Source organism: Silurus aristotelis, assembly GCF_946808225.1.
Source record: "Silurus aristotelis genome assembly, chromosome: 13".
NCBI lineage: Eukaryota > Metazoa > Chordata > Actinopteri > Siluriformes > Siluridae > Silurus > Silurus aristotelis.
The window spans coordinates 3478850-3498427 of record NC_139586.1 but is presented as its reverse complement, the minus strand read 5'-3'; the positions used below and the strand labels follow the sequence as shown (position 1 = coordinate 3498427).

General features: G+C 34.6%; 1 protein-coding gene across 6 annotated transcripts in view; it reads left to right on the top strand.

The window, feature by feature from the left end:
* Positions 1 to 2723: 2723 nt before the first annotated feature.
* ptprc (protein tyrosine phosphatase receptor type C) overlaps positions 2724 to 19578 on the top strand; it is a 70954-nt gene continuing 54099 nt past the window's right edge. For 2 of the 6 annotated variants that reach the window (XM_083558137.1, XM_083558138.1), the window contains exons 1-4: positions 2734 to 2905; positions 3020 to 3118; positions 8590 to 8625; positions 10224 to 10256. Coding sequence is in view for 2 of the 6 variants with exons in the window: in XM_083558132.1 (XP_083414258.1) it covers positions 8599 to 8625; positions 12508 to 12558; positions 13177 to 13230; positions 13962 to 14012 (183 nt within the window). In the remaining 4 variants the exon portion in view is untranslated. Of the gene's footprint in view, positions 2906 to 3019; positions 3119 to 8589; positions 8626 to 10223; positions 10257 to 11794; positions 11858 to 12507; positions 12559 to 13176; positions 13231 to 13961; positions 14013 to 19578 lie in introns of those variants that run through there. The other 4 variants (XM_083558132.1, XM_083558133.1, XM_083558134.1 and 1 more) reach the window with 4 other exon arrangements.

The following is a 19578-nucleotide window of genomic DNA, read 5'->3' as shown; positions in this document are numbered from 1 at the left end:
TCACAATAGCGTTCAAGATAATTGCCATTTTTTATTTATTTGTCATTTTTTTTAATGATTGTAATTTACAGATGTCTCAGCTCCAGCAGTTATTCAAAGCAAAATGACAATGTATGACCTCATTGCTTTATTGGGGCGCCAGGTTGCGACATGGTGTCTGTTCTTTTTTTATTGCCAGCCGTTTCTCATGCCTGATATGGCACTTGCAAAAATCTGCCGTGATTAATAAGTAATTGTGTGAGTTTCTCAATCAAAAATTAGCTTTTTGGCATACAGGCGAAAAAAATAATTTAAAAAAGGAAATGCGCACAGAATAAAACACAGCAGGTTACGCCATTACAGAAAAAACAAATGATATACTGTATATAATATAATGGTATATTAGATAAATGCACTATGCGTGTGCTCTGATGTGGCCTGGTGTTGAGAAGTTCCCGGTAAAAGCATGCCCTGAAATATCTCAATCCTCTTCAATCGGACTCGAATCGGCACTACAGCAACAAGCGATTTGCATTTTGTTCATTTTTAATGAAAGGCCAACACTTTTTGCATGCTTATATTAATAGTGAAACAACTTACTTCCTGTTTTATCATAAATGAATTCAACTATACGGTTCCTTACTTCCTGCTCCGTTTATAGTAGTTCTGGGGAGTGTTAAAGTTCTTTACAATTGAAATAAATATTAAATAAATGTCCCCTCATCGGCTCAATAAGTGTTTTTAAATTCGTTCATGTGATGTGTCTGCCATACAAGTCAATATTACATTAATAGATATTGAAAATATATATAAACTGGACAGTGAATGAATGGAAGAAAGTTCTATGGGACACATTGGACATTTTTGTCTCTAATTGAAGATTTTGTGTAAGATGGAAACAGGAGAAAAGATGGAAGCAAACTGCCTCAGCCGCACCGGTAAACATGGAGGTGGAAGGCTAATGAATTGGGACAAGGGAAGATTGGAGACCTATTCAGAGTGGAAGGAATACTGAACCAACATGGCTACCGTTCCTTACTTCAACACCATGCCATTCCGTCTCTACAGCAGCTCATAGACCATAGACCTTCACCATACGACACGACAAGACAACGACCCAAACTGTACACCCGAGATCTGTAAGCGCTATTTAGAGAGCAATAAATCGACTGGAGTGTTATGTATCATGAAATGACCGACCCAGTCACCACAATTAAATCCTATTTAACTGTTCTGGGATGGACTGGATTGCAGGGTCAGAAATTAAATTCAAGTGAAGAGCTTCTTTAGCAAATTTCTCAAGAGGTGTTTATTTGACAGTCCACCTGTCTATCTGTCTATCTGTCTATCTGTCTGTCTGTCTGTCTGTCTGTCTGTCTGTCTGTCTGTCTGTCTGTCTGTCTAACAGTCTGCCTGTCTGTCTGTTTACATATCTATCTATCTATCTATCTATCTATCTATCTATCTATCTATCTATCTATCTATCTATCTATCTATCTATCTATCTATCTATCTATCTATCTATCTATCTATCTATCTCTCTATCTATCTATCTATCTATCAGAAAGAAGGAGGCAATACTCTTATCTCTTTCTACATTAGTACTGATAAGGAATGTCTTCAGTTCTGCCTGATGATGATGTTGATGATGCTGGAATTTACTGTATTTCCATTAAACACCCACATGCGCTATGTTTTATAGACCGGAGTCTGTATTCCGTATAGTGTCACATGCACAAATATGTTCACATATATAATTGTATTATTATTTTTTTTCATTATTGTTAGATGTATAATGTAAACTTAACTCAGCTCACTGCAATGCAGAATAAGTGAGCTTAATTTATCTGTGCATAGAAAAAGACTGAAACAAGTGCGGGAAATTGACAGTAGGAGATCGTCTTTTTTTTTTTTCTTGAAATAAAACACCCTGCAATGGAAATAAAATACAAATATTAAGTCTGTATTCTTGTCTATCTATCTATCTATCTATCTATCTATCTATCTATCTATCTATCTATCTATCTATCTATCTGTCTGTCTGTCTGTCTGTCTGTCTGTCTGTCTGTCTGTCTGTCTGTCTGTCTGTCTGTCTGTCTGTCTGTCTGTCTGTGTCTATATTTATTAAATGTGTCCATTCCTCAGAAGGCAATAACTTTATTTCTATGAATGATCTTTTTGACTCGACTAGCATTTATGCGGTGAGTCTTCAATGACCCACCTTTAACTACCTGATGATGTTGATCCCCTCCTTGTCTGAATGACACAGTAGGTTTTCTCGATGCTAATTTCTCGATGCTAATAATGTACAAACGTACAGCCTCCAGGCAATGTTTGATAGCTTCACATTACAAAGATTGCATCATTCTGATAATCTAAGTGATAAAACAATCTAGCCAGGCCTTTGTATTGAGCTAGCCATTGCTAACATTAGACAAGTTTTATGCTAGCTCTATAACATCTGTAACAAAAAAAAATCCAAATGTGGATATCATGCTCAATTTGTTCAAAGAATTACTGTATTTCCATCAAACACTGTTGTATGCTGTATGTTTTACACATTATTGTACATGTCCACCGGTTCTCAGGCTGCTTTTTCACTCATACATTCACATTTATGCTCTTATCCAGAGCAACTTAACACTGTTTCTGGACTGTGGAACTTGAATACCCTCGTCAGTATTATGTAAAGCACAAACCCAAAGTCCTAACAGAGTCGTTTCTTGTCTTCGACAAACGAGGCAGAAGTGCAAAGCGAGAGAGAGATTGTGGCGTAGCTGAAAATACAACTTCCTGTTAAACGCCCAAGTGCATCGCTGAGGTGAGAGTGTTCCTGACATCGCTCGGTCTGTCAAGCCTAGAGCAAGCTTGAGAACGCCCGGGAGCATAAAACGCACAGGAAACTGTGAGCGACTGATTAGAAAACGTAAGTAAAAAAATAAAAAATGAAAATAATTTTTTTTTTTTTTTTTTAATAAAAGCAAAAAATTTGAATGGGTTCTTGGATTTTTTTTTAATGTGGTGTCTGTGTTCCTAACAGGACTTATGGTGTCTTAGACGAGAGGCCTTTTACACCCAAGTATGGCAAAGTTCTGTGGACCAAGGTTTTTACTTCTGGTCCTGGCAGGATTACTGTTATGTGAGTTGAAAACTTTTTCTATATTTGGTCTTACTCGGGGCAGCTGTCCGGAGGCTATATTGTGGCACAATCTTTTGCTATATGAATCTTTTTCGACATTGTGTTCTTTAGATAAATATATTGCTTTATACTGAATGATCGGAATTTTCTTGAGCTTGCTTGTGTAAGGATTTTGGTTATGGCATGACATCTGACTGAGCTTCATTTTTTATTATGGCTGTGATCAATCGGTTTCTGAAAATAGGAACTGAAATGATTTCTTGAGAATAAGATTATGATTGAATAAGGTTTTTATTCTTTTCAATGAAAAGTCCTTTGAACTGGAGAATTTAATATCTAGGTAATGAGACTTAAAAGTGATGAATAGCGTTCAAATGAGACGGTTCATCTGTAGAGGGTTGATGATTTTGGATGCTTCCATGATGCTGTGCTTTGTGCTTCGTTTGTGTACCTCGATCGGGAACAACCGAAAACATTTTGGGCTTGAAGTTTAGCGTTCGGTGATGATTTTACGTTTGTGTGTATCTCAGATCTGTGTTTGTCACTGGGAACCGACAAGTGTGTGTTTTGGGTGTGTCCACTCTGAATCGAAATTAAGCTTAAAGGCCGCTTGAATTGATTGAACTTCGTGTAACTCGGCTCCGGGTTCAGGGTCTCAACCCGATTGTGCTCTTTCCTATAAATCGTCCATCTATAAGTATCTACTCTTGGATTCGGATAGATTTACAGTCGTGAGCGTGTCCTGGTTTAGTCCGACGCCCCGCTTCCTTTTGGGTGCAAGTTGTTTTTTTTTCACAGCAGTGTCCGCTTATGAAATGCGGCCTCTCTCTTTCTCGCCAGGCCTCACGCTACTTCCTTATTCTCACTTGAGATGCCGAAAGAGCACACGCTTGGTAGTCGACTGTGCTAAAAAAAAATACTTCTGTAAAATAAAATTACGTGTATATGTTTTTAACCCTTCATGCCATTGGTTTTGTGAGGTTTGGAGGCAATATATGAAGTGGTGGAACTGTGAATTAATGGTGTTCAGGAAGTGGAAAGTCATGTGCTCCTATGCCACACTGTCCATCAGAGCTGAACAGTGTATCATGTGTGTAAGCCTGATAAAGCTCAGTGTATGTACATTATATATATATATATATATATATATATATATACTTAGTGTAAATATACATAGTGTATGTAATGTACATACTCTGATATATATATATATATACGTTTATAAACAGTTTTTTTATTTCATTTTTTTCTAATCGCACAATATTACAGAATTAGAATTTTCAAACTTCGAATTTGAGTTCCCGATTCAAATAATCGAAATAAAGAGGGATGAACAAATGTTAATGAACAAATAGCCCAATCAACCACGATTCAGCTGCGCTTTAGCTAGCTGTAAATTGACCCAATTCAAGCGTCCACGTTCCGCCTTTATCCGCCTTTATCCTACGTCATCCAGCACGTTGTTCCATCCAGTTATTGGATCCAAATCAGATATTGTACTTTGTCTCCGGTTGAACTAGAATTGATGCTTTGTATATAAAGGAAAAAAACAGACGGTTTATATATATAGAATTACACATTTAACATAGTGTAATAATAATAATAATAATAATAATAATAATAATAATAATAATAATAAAAGTGTACCACATGCTATGAACATGATAACATGATAAATTAGCAAAAAACAAAAGAATTAGATTTGACCTTCATAACGTTTTAACATTATACATTAAGAAAGGAAGAAGTCCTTAAGAATGTAATTCATAATTGTATTTTCTTGCATTTTATTTTACTGTATTTGCAGCCTGGAAAAATGCTAATCTTATAGAGTAATTTGAACTATCTATGAGTTATTATAAATTATTCGAATTTTTTGGCTGATGAATATTAAAGGTGCAGTGTAACCTGGAGATCGGTGTTGTTCAAATGGCAGCTAGTTTCACAGAATTTCTTTTTTTTCCCCTCAAATAAAAAGATTTTATTTTGCTATGCTGTTATGGTTAACTCTCGTTTTATCACTGGGTTAATTGCCGATGAATAAACTGAAATTGCAACAATAATCTATGTGAATGAATAATACAAGGTTTGCTACAAAATTCTAGGACAACATTTTCTAAACAGCAGCTACATGCTAGATTTGAAGAATTATTTTTTTTTTCCGAGAAATTACACACGAATGCTGTGTTTGGTAGCTTGTTAACGATATTCTCGCAGAATTTTGCAAATGATGACAATCAGACACAACGCTCCGTTCATTTCTTTTCATCATTGGACGATACGTGAACGCAAAATAAAATAAAATGAAATATTCGCATTGCACAGGCTCGGGAATGCTTTTGGGAATGCTCTCGGGAATGCTCTCGGGAATGCTCTCGGGAATGCTCTCGGAACAGCTACGCTTTTGCAAAAAAACGCCTGAACTCCTAACCTTTTTTGTTCGCTCGATACTACAATCGTCACTTTCTTTCCAGCTAAACCTTGACGATGAAGATTCTCACGACATTTTTTTTTTTTTCTTTAAACACCACAGACTGTTTCATCATCTTTTGTTGGGTATTGTGTTGCTTTTGCGCATTGTTGAGAAGGGAATCGATTCCGATGAGCTGCTGTGTTTGTACGGCATCGATGTTCATGCGAATTATATGTTATTCGATGCAAGTTTCAGAAATAATAATGTTCCATTAGGTGGGTGGAACGCCAAAAAAAAAAAAAAAAAAAAAAAAGAAAAGAAATGCATGTTGGCTGTGTAAGTGTGTGAGTGCAGTTTAAGCTGTGAACTAAGTTGAGCAAAGCCACATCCGGAAAGAAGATGAAGAAAAAAAAAAAGACTGTCAAATAGCACTTTTGCAAATCTTAGTTCTGCTTTATTAGTCCTGTACACTACATACACTATACACACTATAAATATACTTTATACACTATATACACTTAATTAATAAAGTGTGGGTTTGATCGATGACATCATAGTTTGGATATCCTTCTATGACATTTATAATTTTCTTGTGTATTACTTTCACAATTAGTAGAAGAGAAAAAAAATTAATTTCCTATCATTTTGCTGTAAAAAAATAAAAACCCACATACATATACATACACACACACACACACACACACACACACACACACACACACACACACACACACACACACACACACACACAGCCAATGCATGCAGCAGAACAAAAGAAAAGAAAGCAAAGTGTTGGTTCTCGGCTGGGGAAAGAGGGGGGTAGGGTTTTAGAGCACACAGGAAACACTGTGGTTAGAAAAAAAAAAAAAAAAAAAAAAAAAATTAAATAGCTTTTGTGCGATCTGTGTTGCTATAACAACTTGGCGGTGCTACACAAAAGTCCCTGTCAATGATGCTCCCCCGTTTGATCGTTGGTAAGAACCGGATTGGAATATGGTCATGTATAGAATAGATGTATATAATACACACACACACACACACACACACACACACACACACACACACACACAAAATCCCACACACCTTTATTTCCCTGGTAAAACCCCAACTGTATGATTTCTGCTCTACGACCTGGTTTTTGTTCTGAACGATTCTGTGTGACGAGAAACAAAAAAACCTCACAACTTTAAACTTGAAATGTTCTGGTATATGTAACGATGTGCAATACTTTTGTCCACAGCATTTACATATGGAAAAACGAATGAACCCCCTCTTAATCCAACTCCAGACAAACCAGTCAATCGCACTTTCACTACCATTCAAGGTAAAGCAGGTTATCATCACCACCACCATCCTCAGCATCACACCTTGATCAATCTTGCATTCACTGAAATCACAAAATCTTGCAAACTCTCACCTTCATTCAACATCCCACCTGCAATCTCCATCTGATCACCTCTATGTGATTTTCTTAAATCTGGCCACATGGTATGAGCTGCCTATCAGTCAGATTTCACAGCTACGAAGGCCGTGGCATCGTCAAGAACTGTCAAACGATTTTAAAGTCTCGTTCGCTACTTTTTTTTGTATGAAATGTGAATTTGTGAACCTTTATTTGATCAATTATGAGTTTTTATATATATATATATATATATATATATATATATATATATATATATATATAATCACATAAATTGGTGTTTTTTAAATACGCTTTTTGTCCATAAATTCTTTTTACACATCCCCTTAAATTACTATTTTAAAGTTTTTCTCAGTTGCTTTGGAGCAAAAAGCCTGAACTTTTCTCCAAATCCTTAGTTCGTCTCTCAAGAGCATTTTGAGATTGCCATCAGAATGACAAGTTCTTGTCATTGTTCACAAACAGGATCGTTGAAATGTATAGTCGTGTCGTCAATACGACGGCGTGTATATATGAGTGTTTCCTGATGTAAACTACGGTTTGAATTACAACGAGTGAAAAAGCACAGGGTTAAATTTCTTCTGTACGGCATCTATGAATTTAAGCATAACAAATTATTTGATTGCGTATTTGTTTCATATCGATTGCAAGAGACCGTGCAGGATTCACACTTTGACTCTGTAATACTGTAATAGTGTCCGTTCGTTTCTTGGTTGTTCATCCATTGTTTAGAATTTGTTTTGCTTTGTTGCCAATTGAAGATTCACAAGATTCACCTTTGACCTCATTTAGAGAACTAGTCGATTACTGGTTGATCTGAGGCCGTAAACGCGCCTTAATTAGTGGCATTCAAGATTCATCGATGCACTGATGCCGAGACGTTTTAGGAGATTAGACGATTCAGGTGAAACTAGTGCAATATATTTTGATCAGCACGACGTAAACAACTGATACAGCAGACAATTGAACACAATTGATTGAAGGAATGTACGAATGCATTCGCTAATTTGTCCAATGCAACGAGAGCTGCGTTTATGAGGTGCACAAGTGACTTTGTAATGTGGAGTTTGAACAAGTCGTTTTTGAGAATTTCGTTTCTGAGCTGAGAAACGCCCCGAAGCAACTGGGGAAAAACTGTAATAAATTCCTATTTACACATATCATATTTACATATGTTTTTGCCATAACATTGGAATTTGTATTTTGTATAAATCCTAATTGAACACATTGTAAAGTAATAATTAAAAAATTAAAAATTCAGCTTTAAGCATCCAAACTTCAATGGATTTTATAAACAGATAGACAGACTGTCTGTCAGACAGACAGACAGACAGACTGTCAGACAGACAGACAGACAGACAGACAGACAGACAGACAGACAGACAGACAGATAGTTTTGCAATAATCAGGTCTAAAATATGATATAGTATTTTGAACCTGTAAAATTCACACAGTTTGGAAATGCTATATGATGCTGTATAATTTAGATAATTTGACAAATGTTTTTGGGAGGAATTAATTCAGTTCATTATTGTAAATGCCTTGTTAAAATGAGTTTGATTTTCAACTTTTTGAAGTTTTTGTATGTTCAGCCTGCTGGCTTGCAATCTCTAATATTATGTGCTTTTCTGAACACAGGCAACGAAAATGGCAAGGGAGAGACAACAAATAATGGTAATATTCTCTCTCTTGAATGTTCCATTCCATTCACATTAAATGTAAAACAATACAGCAGATATTTCTTTTTTCCTTTGAACACCCACCTCATCATTCATTCCTTTGTATTTACACAGTTTCTATACTCACTACAAAACTAACAAATGGTCATGTAGTCTGGTTGCGTGAGCAGCCAGCAAACATGTTTTGAACATCATCATCATCCTAAAATGTGTGATTTTTTCAGCCTGAAAGCATGGTGGTGGCAGCATCATGTTTTGAGGTTGCCAAGTGACAGAGGTACTTAAATAGCCTCAGTTACAGTAGTTGCTTGACAGTTAGAAGTTAAAATAGAAATCACTTCCACATTTATATAGAAAAAAAAACAAACCTAAATCCAACTCGAGCAATCTGCAGATAAAAGAGACACCCTTACAAGTTATCGGAGCTTGTAAGAACATTTTGGAAAATATCGTCAAGTCAAGACATTGTCAAGTCTTTCAAAAGGGGGTAGTAAAATAAATTAGTTAGGGGTGTGCATACTTATACACCTGGTCTTTTTTTTTATTTTTTTAACCCCCTATTCTAAAATGTGTGATTGTATTTAATTTTATTTATATGATGTTTTTCATGATATGGACGGAGAAAATTCAGAAATATTTTATTCCCTTGTATTGTGAGGTAAAATAGGAATAGAGTTCAGTGATAAGTGTTTGTATTATATATTGTTTTCTATTAAAACAAATATTTGCTACATGCTCTATGACCTACATGTTCGCTCACTCATGTATTCTGTTTTATTCTATTAAAAGTCACTCACATAACAGACTCACCCGCAAGCATGTCCCAACAAATCACATCAGGTACAAATTTGAAGAAGATAGGTAATATCTTTCTTTTGTTGGGAATAATAGAAATTGAGTTATAAGTATTCGTATTGGTGTTCAGTCAACCTAACCATCAAGTGTAGTAAGTTACAGCAGATATTTCTCTTTTTTGCTTTTAACGCACACCTAGCCTTTCAATTATTTGTATATTTTTATACTTATTACAAAATGATCAAAAATGTCTTCTGGTTGTATTAGCAGCCAGTGTGCATTTTTTTTTTACCCACCCCCATTATAAAAATGTGTGATTGTGACGTTGAAGCATGGTGGTGGCGGCATCATGCTTCAAGTCTGCTAAGTGGAGGAGGTACATAAATAGCCCCAGTTGTAAGTCATTTTGACACCACACCTTCAAGAATCACCTTGAAATCTACTGTAGTAGTTGAAAAAGAATTGACATTTAAATATACGAAGAGAAAACACTACCCAATCCTAAATTCAACTCAACGAATCTGAAACAGGCTGTTTGTATAGTATTGCAATATTCTGGTATTTTCGACCTATAAAATTCACACAGTTTGAATGTAGATAAAATGTAGATAATTTGACAATGTTATTGTCTTGATTCAGTTCATTACTGTGAATCAGATTAAGATGAGATTAAAATGTATTTTCAGAATCCTGTTTTATTTCATGTACCTTAAAATACATTTCTTGGCACAGAAATACTTTTGTATGTTCAACATGCTTGGTTGCTATCTTTAATATCTTGTGCATTTCTGACCACAGGCAATGAAAATGACATAGATAAAGGAAGTCAAGGTAATATTCTCTTTCTTTCTCTTTCTTCTCTGTTTTAGTCTAAGGTTTCATTGCTTTCCATTCGCACTAACTCTTAAGTGTAATCATTACTACAGATATTTCTCTTTTTTTTTTTTTAATTCTTATTACAAAACTAACAAAAAGTTTGTTTATTGGTTGCTTAAGCAATCAATGTACATGTTTTGAGCATCATTATCACCAGTATCTAATTGTTTCTAATGCTTCAGAACTTTTGAAATGATTATATGATTACATAATGCTTTTGTGTACTCGTTATCTGAATTGAAATGAAAATTTGAATTTGGGGCATTATGCTTTTTGCCCATAGTCATGGAGAAAAAAATTATCTTTTCAAAAAGCTTATTAAATGGTGAAGAAATTATCCATTTATGAGTTAGTTTTCCAGACAAATTGTTTTATTTTGGATTCCAAGAAACCCAGTTAATAAAATATTTTTATATTATACAATTTTCTGGCAACCATTTATAATTGAGAAAGAGGACAAAAATAAAACTGTTCAGGGGAGGCAGCAAAGAGACCGAGAAGGGTTAAAGAGCCAAACATTCTTTTGGTCATACATTTAAAATCCATGTTTGGTGGAAAAAAAATCACAAAAACAGCACTAGTAAAAAAGCAGCCTACCAATGTTGAAGCATGGTGGTGGCAGCATCATGCTTTGAGGCTGGCAATGGGATAAGGACATATACACACACGTATATATGTATGTATATAGGTATATATATATATAATATACAGAAATGGGCATTGCACAGGAGACACCCTTACAAATTACTGGAGCTTGCAAGAAATTTTAAGAAAATAGTAACATGCGTCAATACATGTTTATAGTGTGAGAACATACATACAAATGTTTGGTATGTGAAAACCTAAAGGCATAGGCACAACAGGCTCACCCACAAGAATCTCCAAGCTCCAAACCAAATCAGGTACAACTTTGAAAGAGAAGAGTAATATCTTCATATCTTGAAATTGTACATGTTTTTTTTACCTGCCCCAATCCCAAAATGTGATTGTGACATTGAAGCATGGTGGTGGCGGCATCATGCTTCCATGCTGCCAAGTGGAGGAGGTACATAAATAGCCCCAGTTATGATTTGCACAAACCCTATGAGAATGTCCTTGGCAGCTAGAAGTTGAAAAATATTTTACATTCAAATGTAGAAATTCAACTCAAAGAATCTAAAAAAGGCTGTGGCAAAACAATGGAGTTGGAGTTAAGTTGCATGAAGTTCAGAGAAAAGTATAAGCATTAATTTCCATTCACACGAAGTGTCAAGTGTAAAACATTACAGCAGTTGAGAAGGCCATGTTAGGATAGATAGATAGATAGATAGATAGATAGATAGATAGATAGATAGATAGATAGATAGATAGATAGATAGATAGATAGATAGATAGATAGATAGATAGATAGATAGATAGATTGATTGATTGATTGATTGATTGATTGATTGTTGATTGTTGATTGTTGGATGGATAAAAAAGAGCAACTTACTGACAATATTGATCATTTGCAGAAAAAAACTCAACCCAATTCACCAGCCAAACCTCACCCACACTCATGTCTGGCACAATAACAGGTAACTAAAAAATGCTGGATAACAATGCTGCTTTGCTCACTTACACACACACACACACACACACACACACACACACACACACACACACACACACACACACACACACACACACATTTGTATATTTGTATAATTTTTAACTGTAATATTTGCATCGCTGCTGTAGACTACTGACAATATTGATAAAATTTATAATTTACAGAAAGCAAAAACACCTCTAGCTCCTCACTCGCTGTCTCACCCGCACTCACCACTGCAACAGCGGAAGGTAACAAGAAAATGCTGGATTACACAGCTGTTTCATTCTGTTTCTCTCACTCACTCACTCACTCACTCACACACACACACACACACACACACACACACACACACACACACACACACACACACACACACACACACACACAGTACTTTTTCTATTTTTTAACCACCATCCAAAAAATTGTGATTATGTTCAACTTTATATGAGGTTTTTCATAATGTGGATGGAGAATATACATAAATAATTTATTCATTTTTATTGTAGTGTAAAGTAGGAATGGAGTTTAGTGAAAAGTGTTTATAGTGTGACTATAACAACATACAAATATTTGGTACATGCTGTATTACCTACATGTTCGCTCACTCATGTTTTCTGTTTGTTCAATTAAAAGGCAATGACACAGCAGGCTTACCCACAAGCACCTCCCAACAAATCACATCAGGTACAAATTTATGAAAGATAGGAAATATATATATTATGTTGGGAATAATAATAATAATAATAAAGTTAAGTGATAAGTTTTAGTATTGGTTTCCATTCAACCTAACCATCAAGTTTAATACATTACAGCAGATATTTGTCTTTTTAGTTGTTAAACCCACCTAGTATTTTATTAAAAAAAATCTGTTATACTCATTACAAAACTAACAATAAAGTCATGTTTTCTGGTTGTGTGAGCAGCCAGTGTACATGATTTTTACCCACCTCCATCCTACAATGTGTAATTGTGATGTTGAAGCATGGTGGTAGCGGCATCATGCTTTGTGGAGGCACATAAACATCCCCAGTTATGAGTCAATTTTGACACCAAACCTTTGGGAATCTCCTTAACAGCCTGAAGTTAAAAAAGAATATACATCCAAGTTTGCAAATGAAAAACACAGCACAATCCTAAATTCAACTCAAACAATCTGAAATCTGCTGTTACAAATTATTGGTGTTGGAATGGAGTTTGGTGATACACATTTATAGTGTGATAATAGACACATACAAATGGTTGGTATGTGCCGTGTTACCTACATGTTCACGCAACCATGTGTTCTGTTTGTTCTATTAAAAGCCAATAACACAGCAGGCTCACTATCAAGTACCTCCAAGAACCAAACCACATCAGGTACAACTTTGTTAGAGAAAAGTAATATCTTAATTTTATAAGGAATAATAAGTTGGCATTCATTGAAAAGTATTAGAACTGGTTTCCATTCACACTAATGTTCAAGTGTAAAAAGTTACAGCTGATATATTTCTTTATTCTTTTCACACCCAAATAGTCATTTATTTATATATTTTTTAAACAAAACTATTGAAAACAGCATGTTCAGATAGATAGATAATAGATAGATAGATAGATAGATAGATAGATAGATAGATAGATAGATAGATAGATAGATAGATAGATAGATAGATAGATAGATAGATAGATAGATAGATAGATAGATAGATAGATAGATAGATAGAACAATGCTGGATAACAATGCTGCTTTGCTCACTTACACTCACACAGAAACACACACACACACACACACACACACACACACACACACACACACACACACACACACACACACACACACACACACACACACACACACACACACAGTACTTTTTCTATTTTTGAACCACCATCCAAAAAATTGTGATTATGTTCAACTTTATATGAGGTTTTTTATAATGTGGATGGAGAATATACAGAAATAATTTATTCATTTTTATTGTAGTGTAAAGTATGAATGGAGTTTAGTGAAAAGTGTTTATAGTGTGACTATAACAACATACAAATATTTGGTACATGCTGTATTACCTACATGTTCGCTCACTCATGTTTTCTGTTTGTTCAATTAAAAGGCAATGACACAGCAGGCTTACCCACAAGCACCTCCCAACAAATCACATCAGGTACAAATTTATGAAAGATAGGAAATATATATATTATGTTGGGAATAATAATAATAATAAAGTTAAGTGATAAGTTTTAGTATTGGTTTCCATTCAACCTAACCATCAAGTTTAATACATTACAGCAGATATTTGTCTTTTTAGTTGTTAAACCCACCTAGTATTTAATTAAAAAAAATCTGTTATACTCATTACAAAACTAACAATAAAGTCATGTTTTCTGGTTGTGTGAGCAGCCAGTGTACCTGATTTTTACCCACCTCCATCCTACAATGTGTAATTGTGATGTTGAAGCATGGTGGTAGCGGCATCATGCTTTGAGGAGGCACATAAACATCCCCAGTTATGAGTCAATTTTGACACCAAACCTTTGGGAATCTCTTTAACAGCCTGAAGTTAAAAAAAAATTTACATCCAAGTTTGCAAAGCAAAAACACAGCACAATCCTAAATTCAACTCAAACAATCTGAAATCTGCTGTTACAAATTATTGGCGCTGGAATGTAGTTTGGTGATACACATTTATAGTGTGATAGTAGACACATACAAATGGTTGGTATGTGCCGTGTTACCTACATGTTCACGCAACCATGTGTTCTGTTTGTTCTATTAAAAGCAGTTTACATAACAGGCTCAGGCACAAACACCTCGGGTACAACTTTGCAATGGATAAGTAATATCTTTATTTTGTAGGGAATAATAAGGATGGAGTTCAGTAAAAAGTATTAGAATTTGTTTATAGGGTCACTGTAGAAACATACAAATACTTGGTACCTGCTGTTTTACTTACATGTTCGCTCACTCATGTTTTCTGTTTGATCAATTAAAAGGCAGTTACACAACAGGCTCACCCACAAGCACCTCCCAACAAAACACATCAGGTACAAATTTAATGAAGATAGGTAATATCGTTCTTTTGTTGGGAATAATAGAAATGGCATAAAGTGATAAGTATTAGTATTGCTTTCCATCCAACCTAAACATGAAGTTTAATACGCTACAGCAGATACGTCTCTTTTTAGTTTCAACAACCACCTAGTGTTTAATTTGTGAAGTTTTATAGTGTGATAGTAGACACATACAAATGGTTGGTATATGCCGTGTTACCTACATGTTCACGCAACCATGTGTTCTGTTTGTTCTATTAAAAGCCATTAACACAGCAGGCTCATTATCAACTACCTCCAAGAACCAAACCACATCAGGTACAAGTTTGTTAGAGAAAAGTAATATCTTAATTTTGTAAGGAATAATAAGTTTGGTGTTCAGTGAAAAGTATTAGAACTGGTTTCCATTCAAACTAATGTTCAAGTGTAAAATCTTACAGCTGATATATTTCTTTATTCTTTTCACTTCCAAATAGTCATTAATTTTGTTTTTTATTAAACAATTGAAAACAGTATGTTGAGATAGATAGATTCCAATATATAAAGGAAAATAAGACCAGCGCTAAATCCAACTCGAAGAATCTGAAATAAGCTTTACACAGGAGACACCATTACAAATTATCTGAACTTGCAAGAAAGTGTAATAAAATTGCACCAAGTGAAATCAGGAGTCTCTAAACGCAAATTGCTGGTGTATTTCAAAAGGGGGTTCATAAATAGAAATAGTTTAGGGGTGTGCATATTTATGCAACCAGATAACTGTATTTCTTCTATTTTTTAACCACCATCCTTAAAGATTTAATTGTATTCAACTTTATTTATATGAGGTTTGTCATAATATGGATGGAGTATATTCAGAAATAATTTATACCCTCGTATTGTAGTGTAAAGTAGGAATGGAGTTTAGTGATAAGTGTATATAGTGTTACTATAAGAACATATAAATATTTGGTACATGCTGTATTACCTACATGTTCGCTCACTCATGTTTTCTGTTTGTTCAATTAAAAGACTCTAACACAGCAGGCTTACCCGCAAGCACCTCCCAACAAACCACATCAGATACAACTAAAAATAATATAGGTAATATCTGTCTTTTGTTGGGAATAATAAAAATTAAGTATAGTGATAAGTATTAGTATTGCTTTCCATTCCACCTGACCATCAAGTGTAATACGTTACAGCAGATATTTCTCTTTTTTGTTTTAACACCCACCCAGTGTTTAATATTTTTCATTTTTTTGTACTCATTACAAAACGAACAATAAAGTCATGTTTTCTGGTTGTGTGAGCAGCCAGTGTACATGATTTTTACCCACCTCCATCCTACAATGTGTAATTGTGACGTTGAAGCATGGTGGTGGTGGCAAGTGGAGGAGGCACATAAACATCCCCAGTTATGAGTTAATTTTGACACCAAACCTTTGAGAATCCTCTTAACAGCCTGAAGTTGAAAAATAATTCACATCCAAATATGCAAATGAAAAACACAGCACAATCCTAAATTCAACTCAAACAATCTGAAATCTGCTGTTACAAATTATTGGCGCTGGAATGGAGTTTGGTGATACACATTTATAGTGTGACTATAAGAACATACAAACATTTGGTACATGCCGTGTTACCTACATGTTCACGCAACAATGTGTACTGTTTGTTCTATTAAAAGCCAATAACACAGCAGGCTCACTATCATGTACCTCCAAGAACCAAACCACATCAGGTACAAGTTTGTTGGAGAAAAGTAATATCTTAATTTTGTAAGGAATAATAAGTTTGGTGTTCAGTGAAAAGTATTAGAACTGGTTTCCATTCACACTAATGTTCAAGTGTAAAAAGTTACAGCTGATATATTTCTTTATTCTTTTCACACCCAAATAGTCATTTATTTATTTATTTTTAATTTTCACTAAAAAACTATTGAAAACAGCATGTTCAGATAGATAGATAGATAGATAGATAGATAGATAGATAGATAGATAGATAGATAGATAGATAGATAGATAGATAGATAGATAGATAGATAGAACAATGCTGGATAACAATGCTGCTTTGCTCACTTACACACATACACACAGAAACACACACACACACACACACACACACACACACACACACACACACACACACACACACACACACACACACACACACACACACACACACACACACACACACCTGACAATCATTGTTCCTTTGTATTGTAGTGTTAAATAGGAATGGAGTTCAGTAAAAAGTATTAGAATTTGTTTATAGGGTCACTGTAGAAACATACAAATACTTGGTACCTGCTGTTTTACTTACATGTTCGCTCACTCATGTTTTCTGTTTGTTCAATTAAAAGGCAGTTACACAACAGGCTCACCCACAAGCACCTCCCAACAAAACACATCAGGTACAAATTTAATGAAGATAGGTAATATCGTTCTTTTGTTGGGAATAATAGAAATGGCATAAAGTGATAAGTATTAGTATTGCTTTCCATCCAACCTAAACATGAAGTTTAATACGCTACAGCAGATACGTCTCTTTTTAGTTTCAACAACCACCTAGTGTTTAATTTGTGAAGTTTTATAGTGTGATAGTAGACACATACAAATAGTTGGTATATGCCGTGTTACCTACATGTTCACGCAACCATGTGTTCTGTTTGTTCTATTAAAAGCCATTAACACAGCAGGCTCATTATCAAGTACCTCCAAGAACCAAACCACATCAGGTACAGGTTTGTTGGAGAAAAGTAATATCTTAATTTTGTAAGGAATAATAAGTTTGGTGTTCAGTGAAAAGTATTAGAACTGGTTTCCATTCACACTAATGATCAAGTGTAAAATCTTACAGCTGATATATTTCTTTATATTTTTCACGTCCAAATAGTCATTAATTTTGTTTTTTTTTAAACAATTGAAAACAGTATGTTGAGATAGATAGATTCCAATATATAAAGGAAAATAAGACCATTGCTAAATCCAACTCGAAGAATCTGAAATAAGCTTAACACAGGAGACACCATTACAAATTATCTGAACTTGCAAGAAAGTGTAATAAAATTGCACCAAGTGAAATCAGGAGTCTCTAAACGCAAATTGGTGGTGTATTTCAAAAGGGGGTTCATAAATAGAAATAGTTTAGGGGTGTGCATATTTATGCAACCAGATAACTGTATTTCTTCTATTTTTTAACCACCATCCTTAAAGATTTAATTGTATTCAACTTTATTTATATGAGGTTTGTCATAATATGGATGGAGTATATTCAGAAATAATTTATACCCTCGTATTGTAGTGTAAAGTAGGAATGGAGTTTAGTGATAAGTGTATATAGTGTTACTATAAGAACAAATAAATATTTGGTACATGCTGTATTACCTACATGTTCGCTCACTTATGTTTTCTGTTTGTTCAATTAAAAGACTCTAACACAGCAGGCTTACCCGCAAGCACCTCCCAACAAACCACATCAGATACAACTAAGAAGAATATAGGTAATATCTGTCTTTTGTTGGGAATAATAAAAATTCAGTTTAGTGATAAGTATTAGTATTGCTTTCCATTCCACCTGACCATCAAGTGTAATACGTTACAGCAGATATTTCTCTTTTTTGTTTTAACGCCCACCCAGTGTTTAATATTTTTCATTTTTTTGTACTCATTACAAAACGAACAATAAAGTCATGTTTTCTGGTTGTGTGAGCAGCCAGTGTACATGATTTTTACCCACCTCCATCCTACAATGTGTAATTGTGACGTTGAAACATGGTGGTGGTGGCAAGTGGAGGAGGCACATAAACATCCCCAGTTATGAGTTAATTTTGACACCAAACCTTTGAGAATCCTCTTAACAGCCTGAAGTTGAAAAATAATTCACATCCAAATATGCAAATGAAAAACACAGCACAATCCTAAATTCAACTCAAACAATCTGAAATCTGCTGTTACAAATTATTGGCGCTGGAATGGAGTTTGGTGATACACAATTATAGTGTGACTATAAGAACATACAAACATTTGGTACATGGTGTGTTACCTACATGTTCACACAACCATGTGTACTGTTTGTTCTATTAAAAGCCAATAACACAGCAGGCTCACTATCATGTACCTCCAAGAACCAAACCACATCAGGTACAACTTTGTTAGAGAAAAGTAATATCTTAATTTTATAAGGAATAATAAGTTGGCATTCATTGAAAAGTATTAGAACTGGTTTCCATTCACACTAATGTTCAAGTGTAAAAAGTTACAGCTGATATATTTCTTTATTCTTTTCACACCCAAATAGTCATTGATTTATTTATTTTTAATTTTCACTACAAAACTATTGAAAACAGCATGTTCAGATAGATAGATAGATAGATAGATAGATAGATAGATAGATAGATAGATAGATAGATAGATAGATAGATAGATAGATAGATAGATAGATAGATAGATAGATAGATAGATAGAACAATGCTGAATAACAATGCTGCTTTGCTCACTTACACACACACAGAAACACACACACACACACACACACACACACACACACACACACACACACACACACACACACACACACACACACACACACACTGACAATCATTGTTCCTTTGTATTGTAGTGTAAATAGGAATTGTAGTTCAGTAAAAAGTATTAGAATTTGTTTATAGGGTCACTGTAGAAACATACAAATACTTGG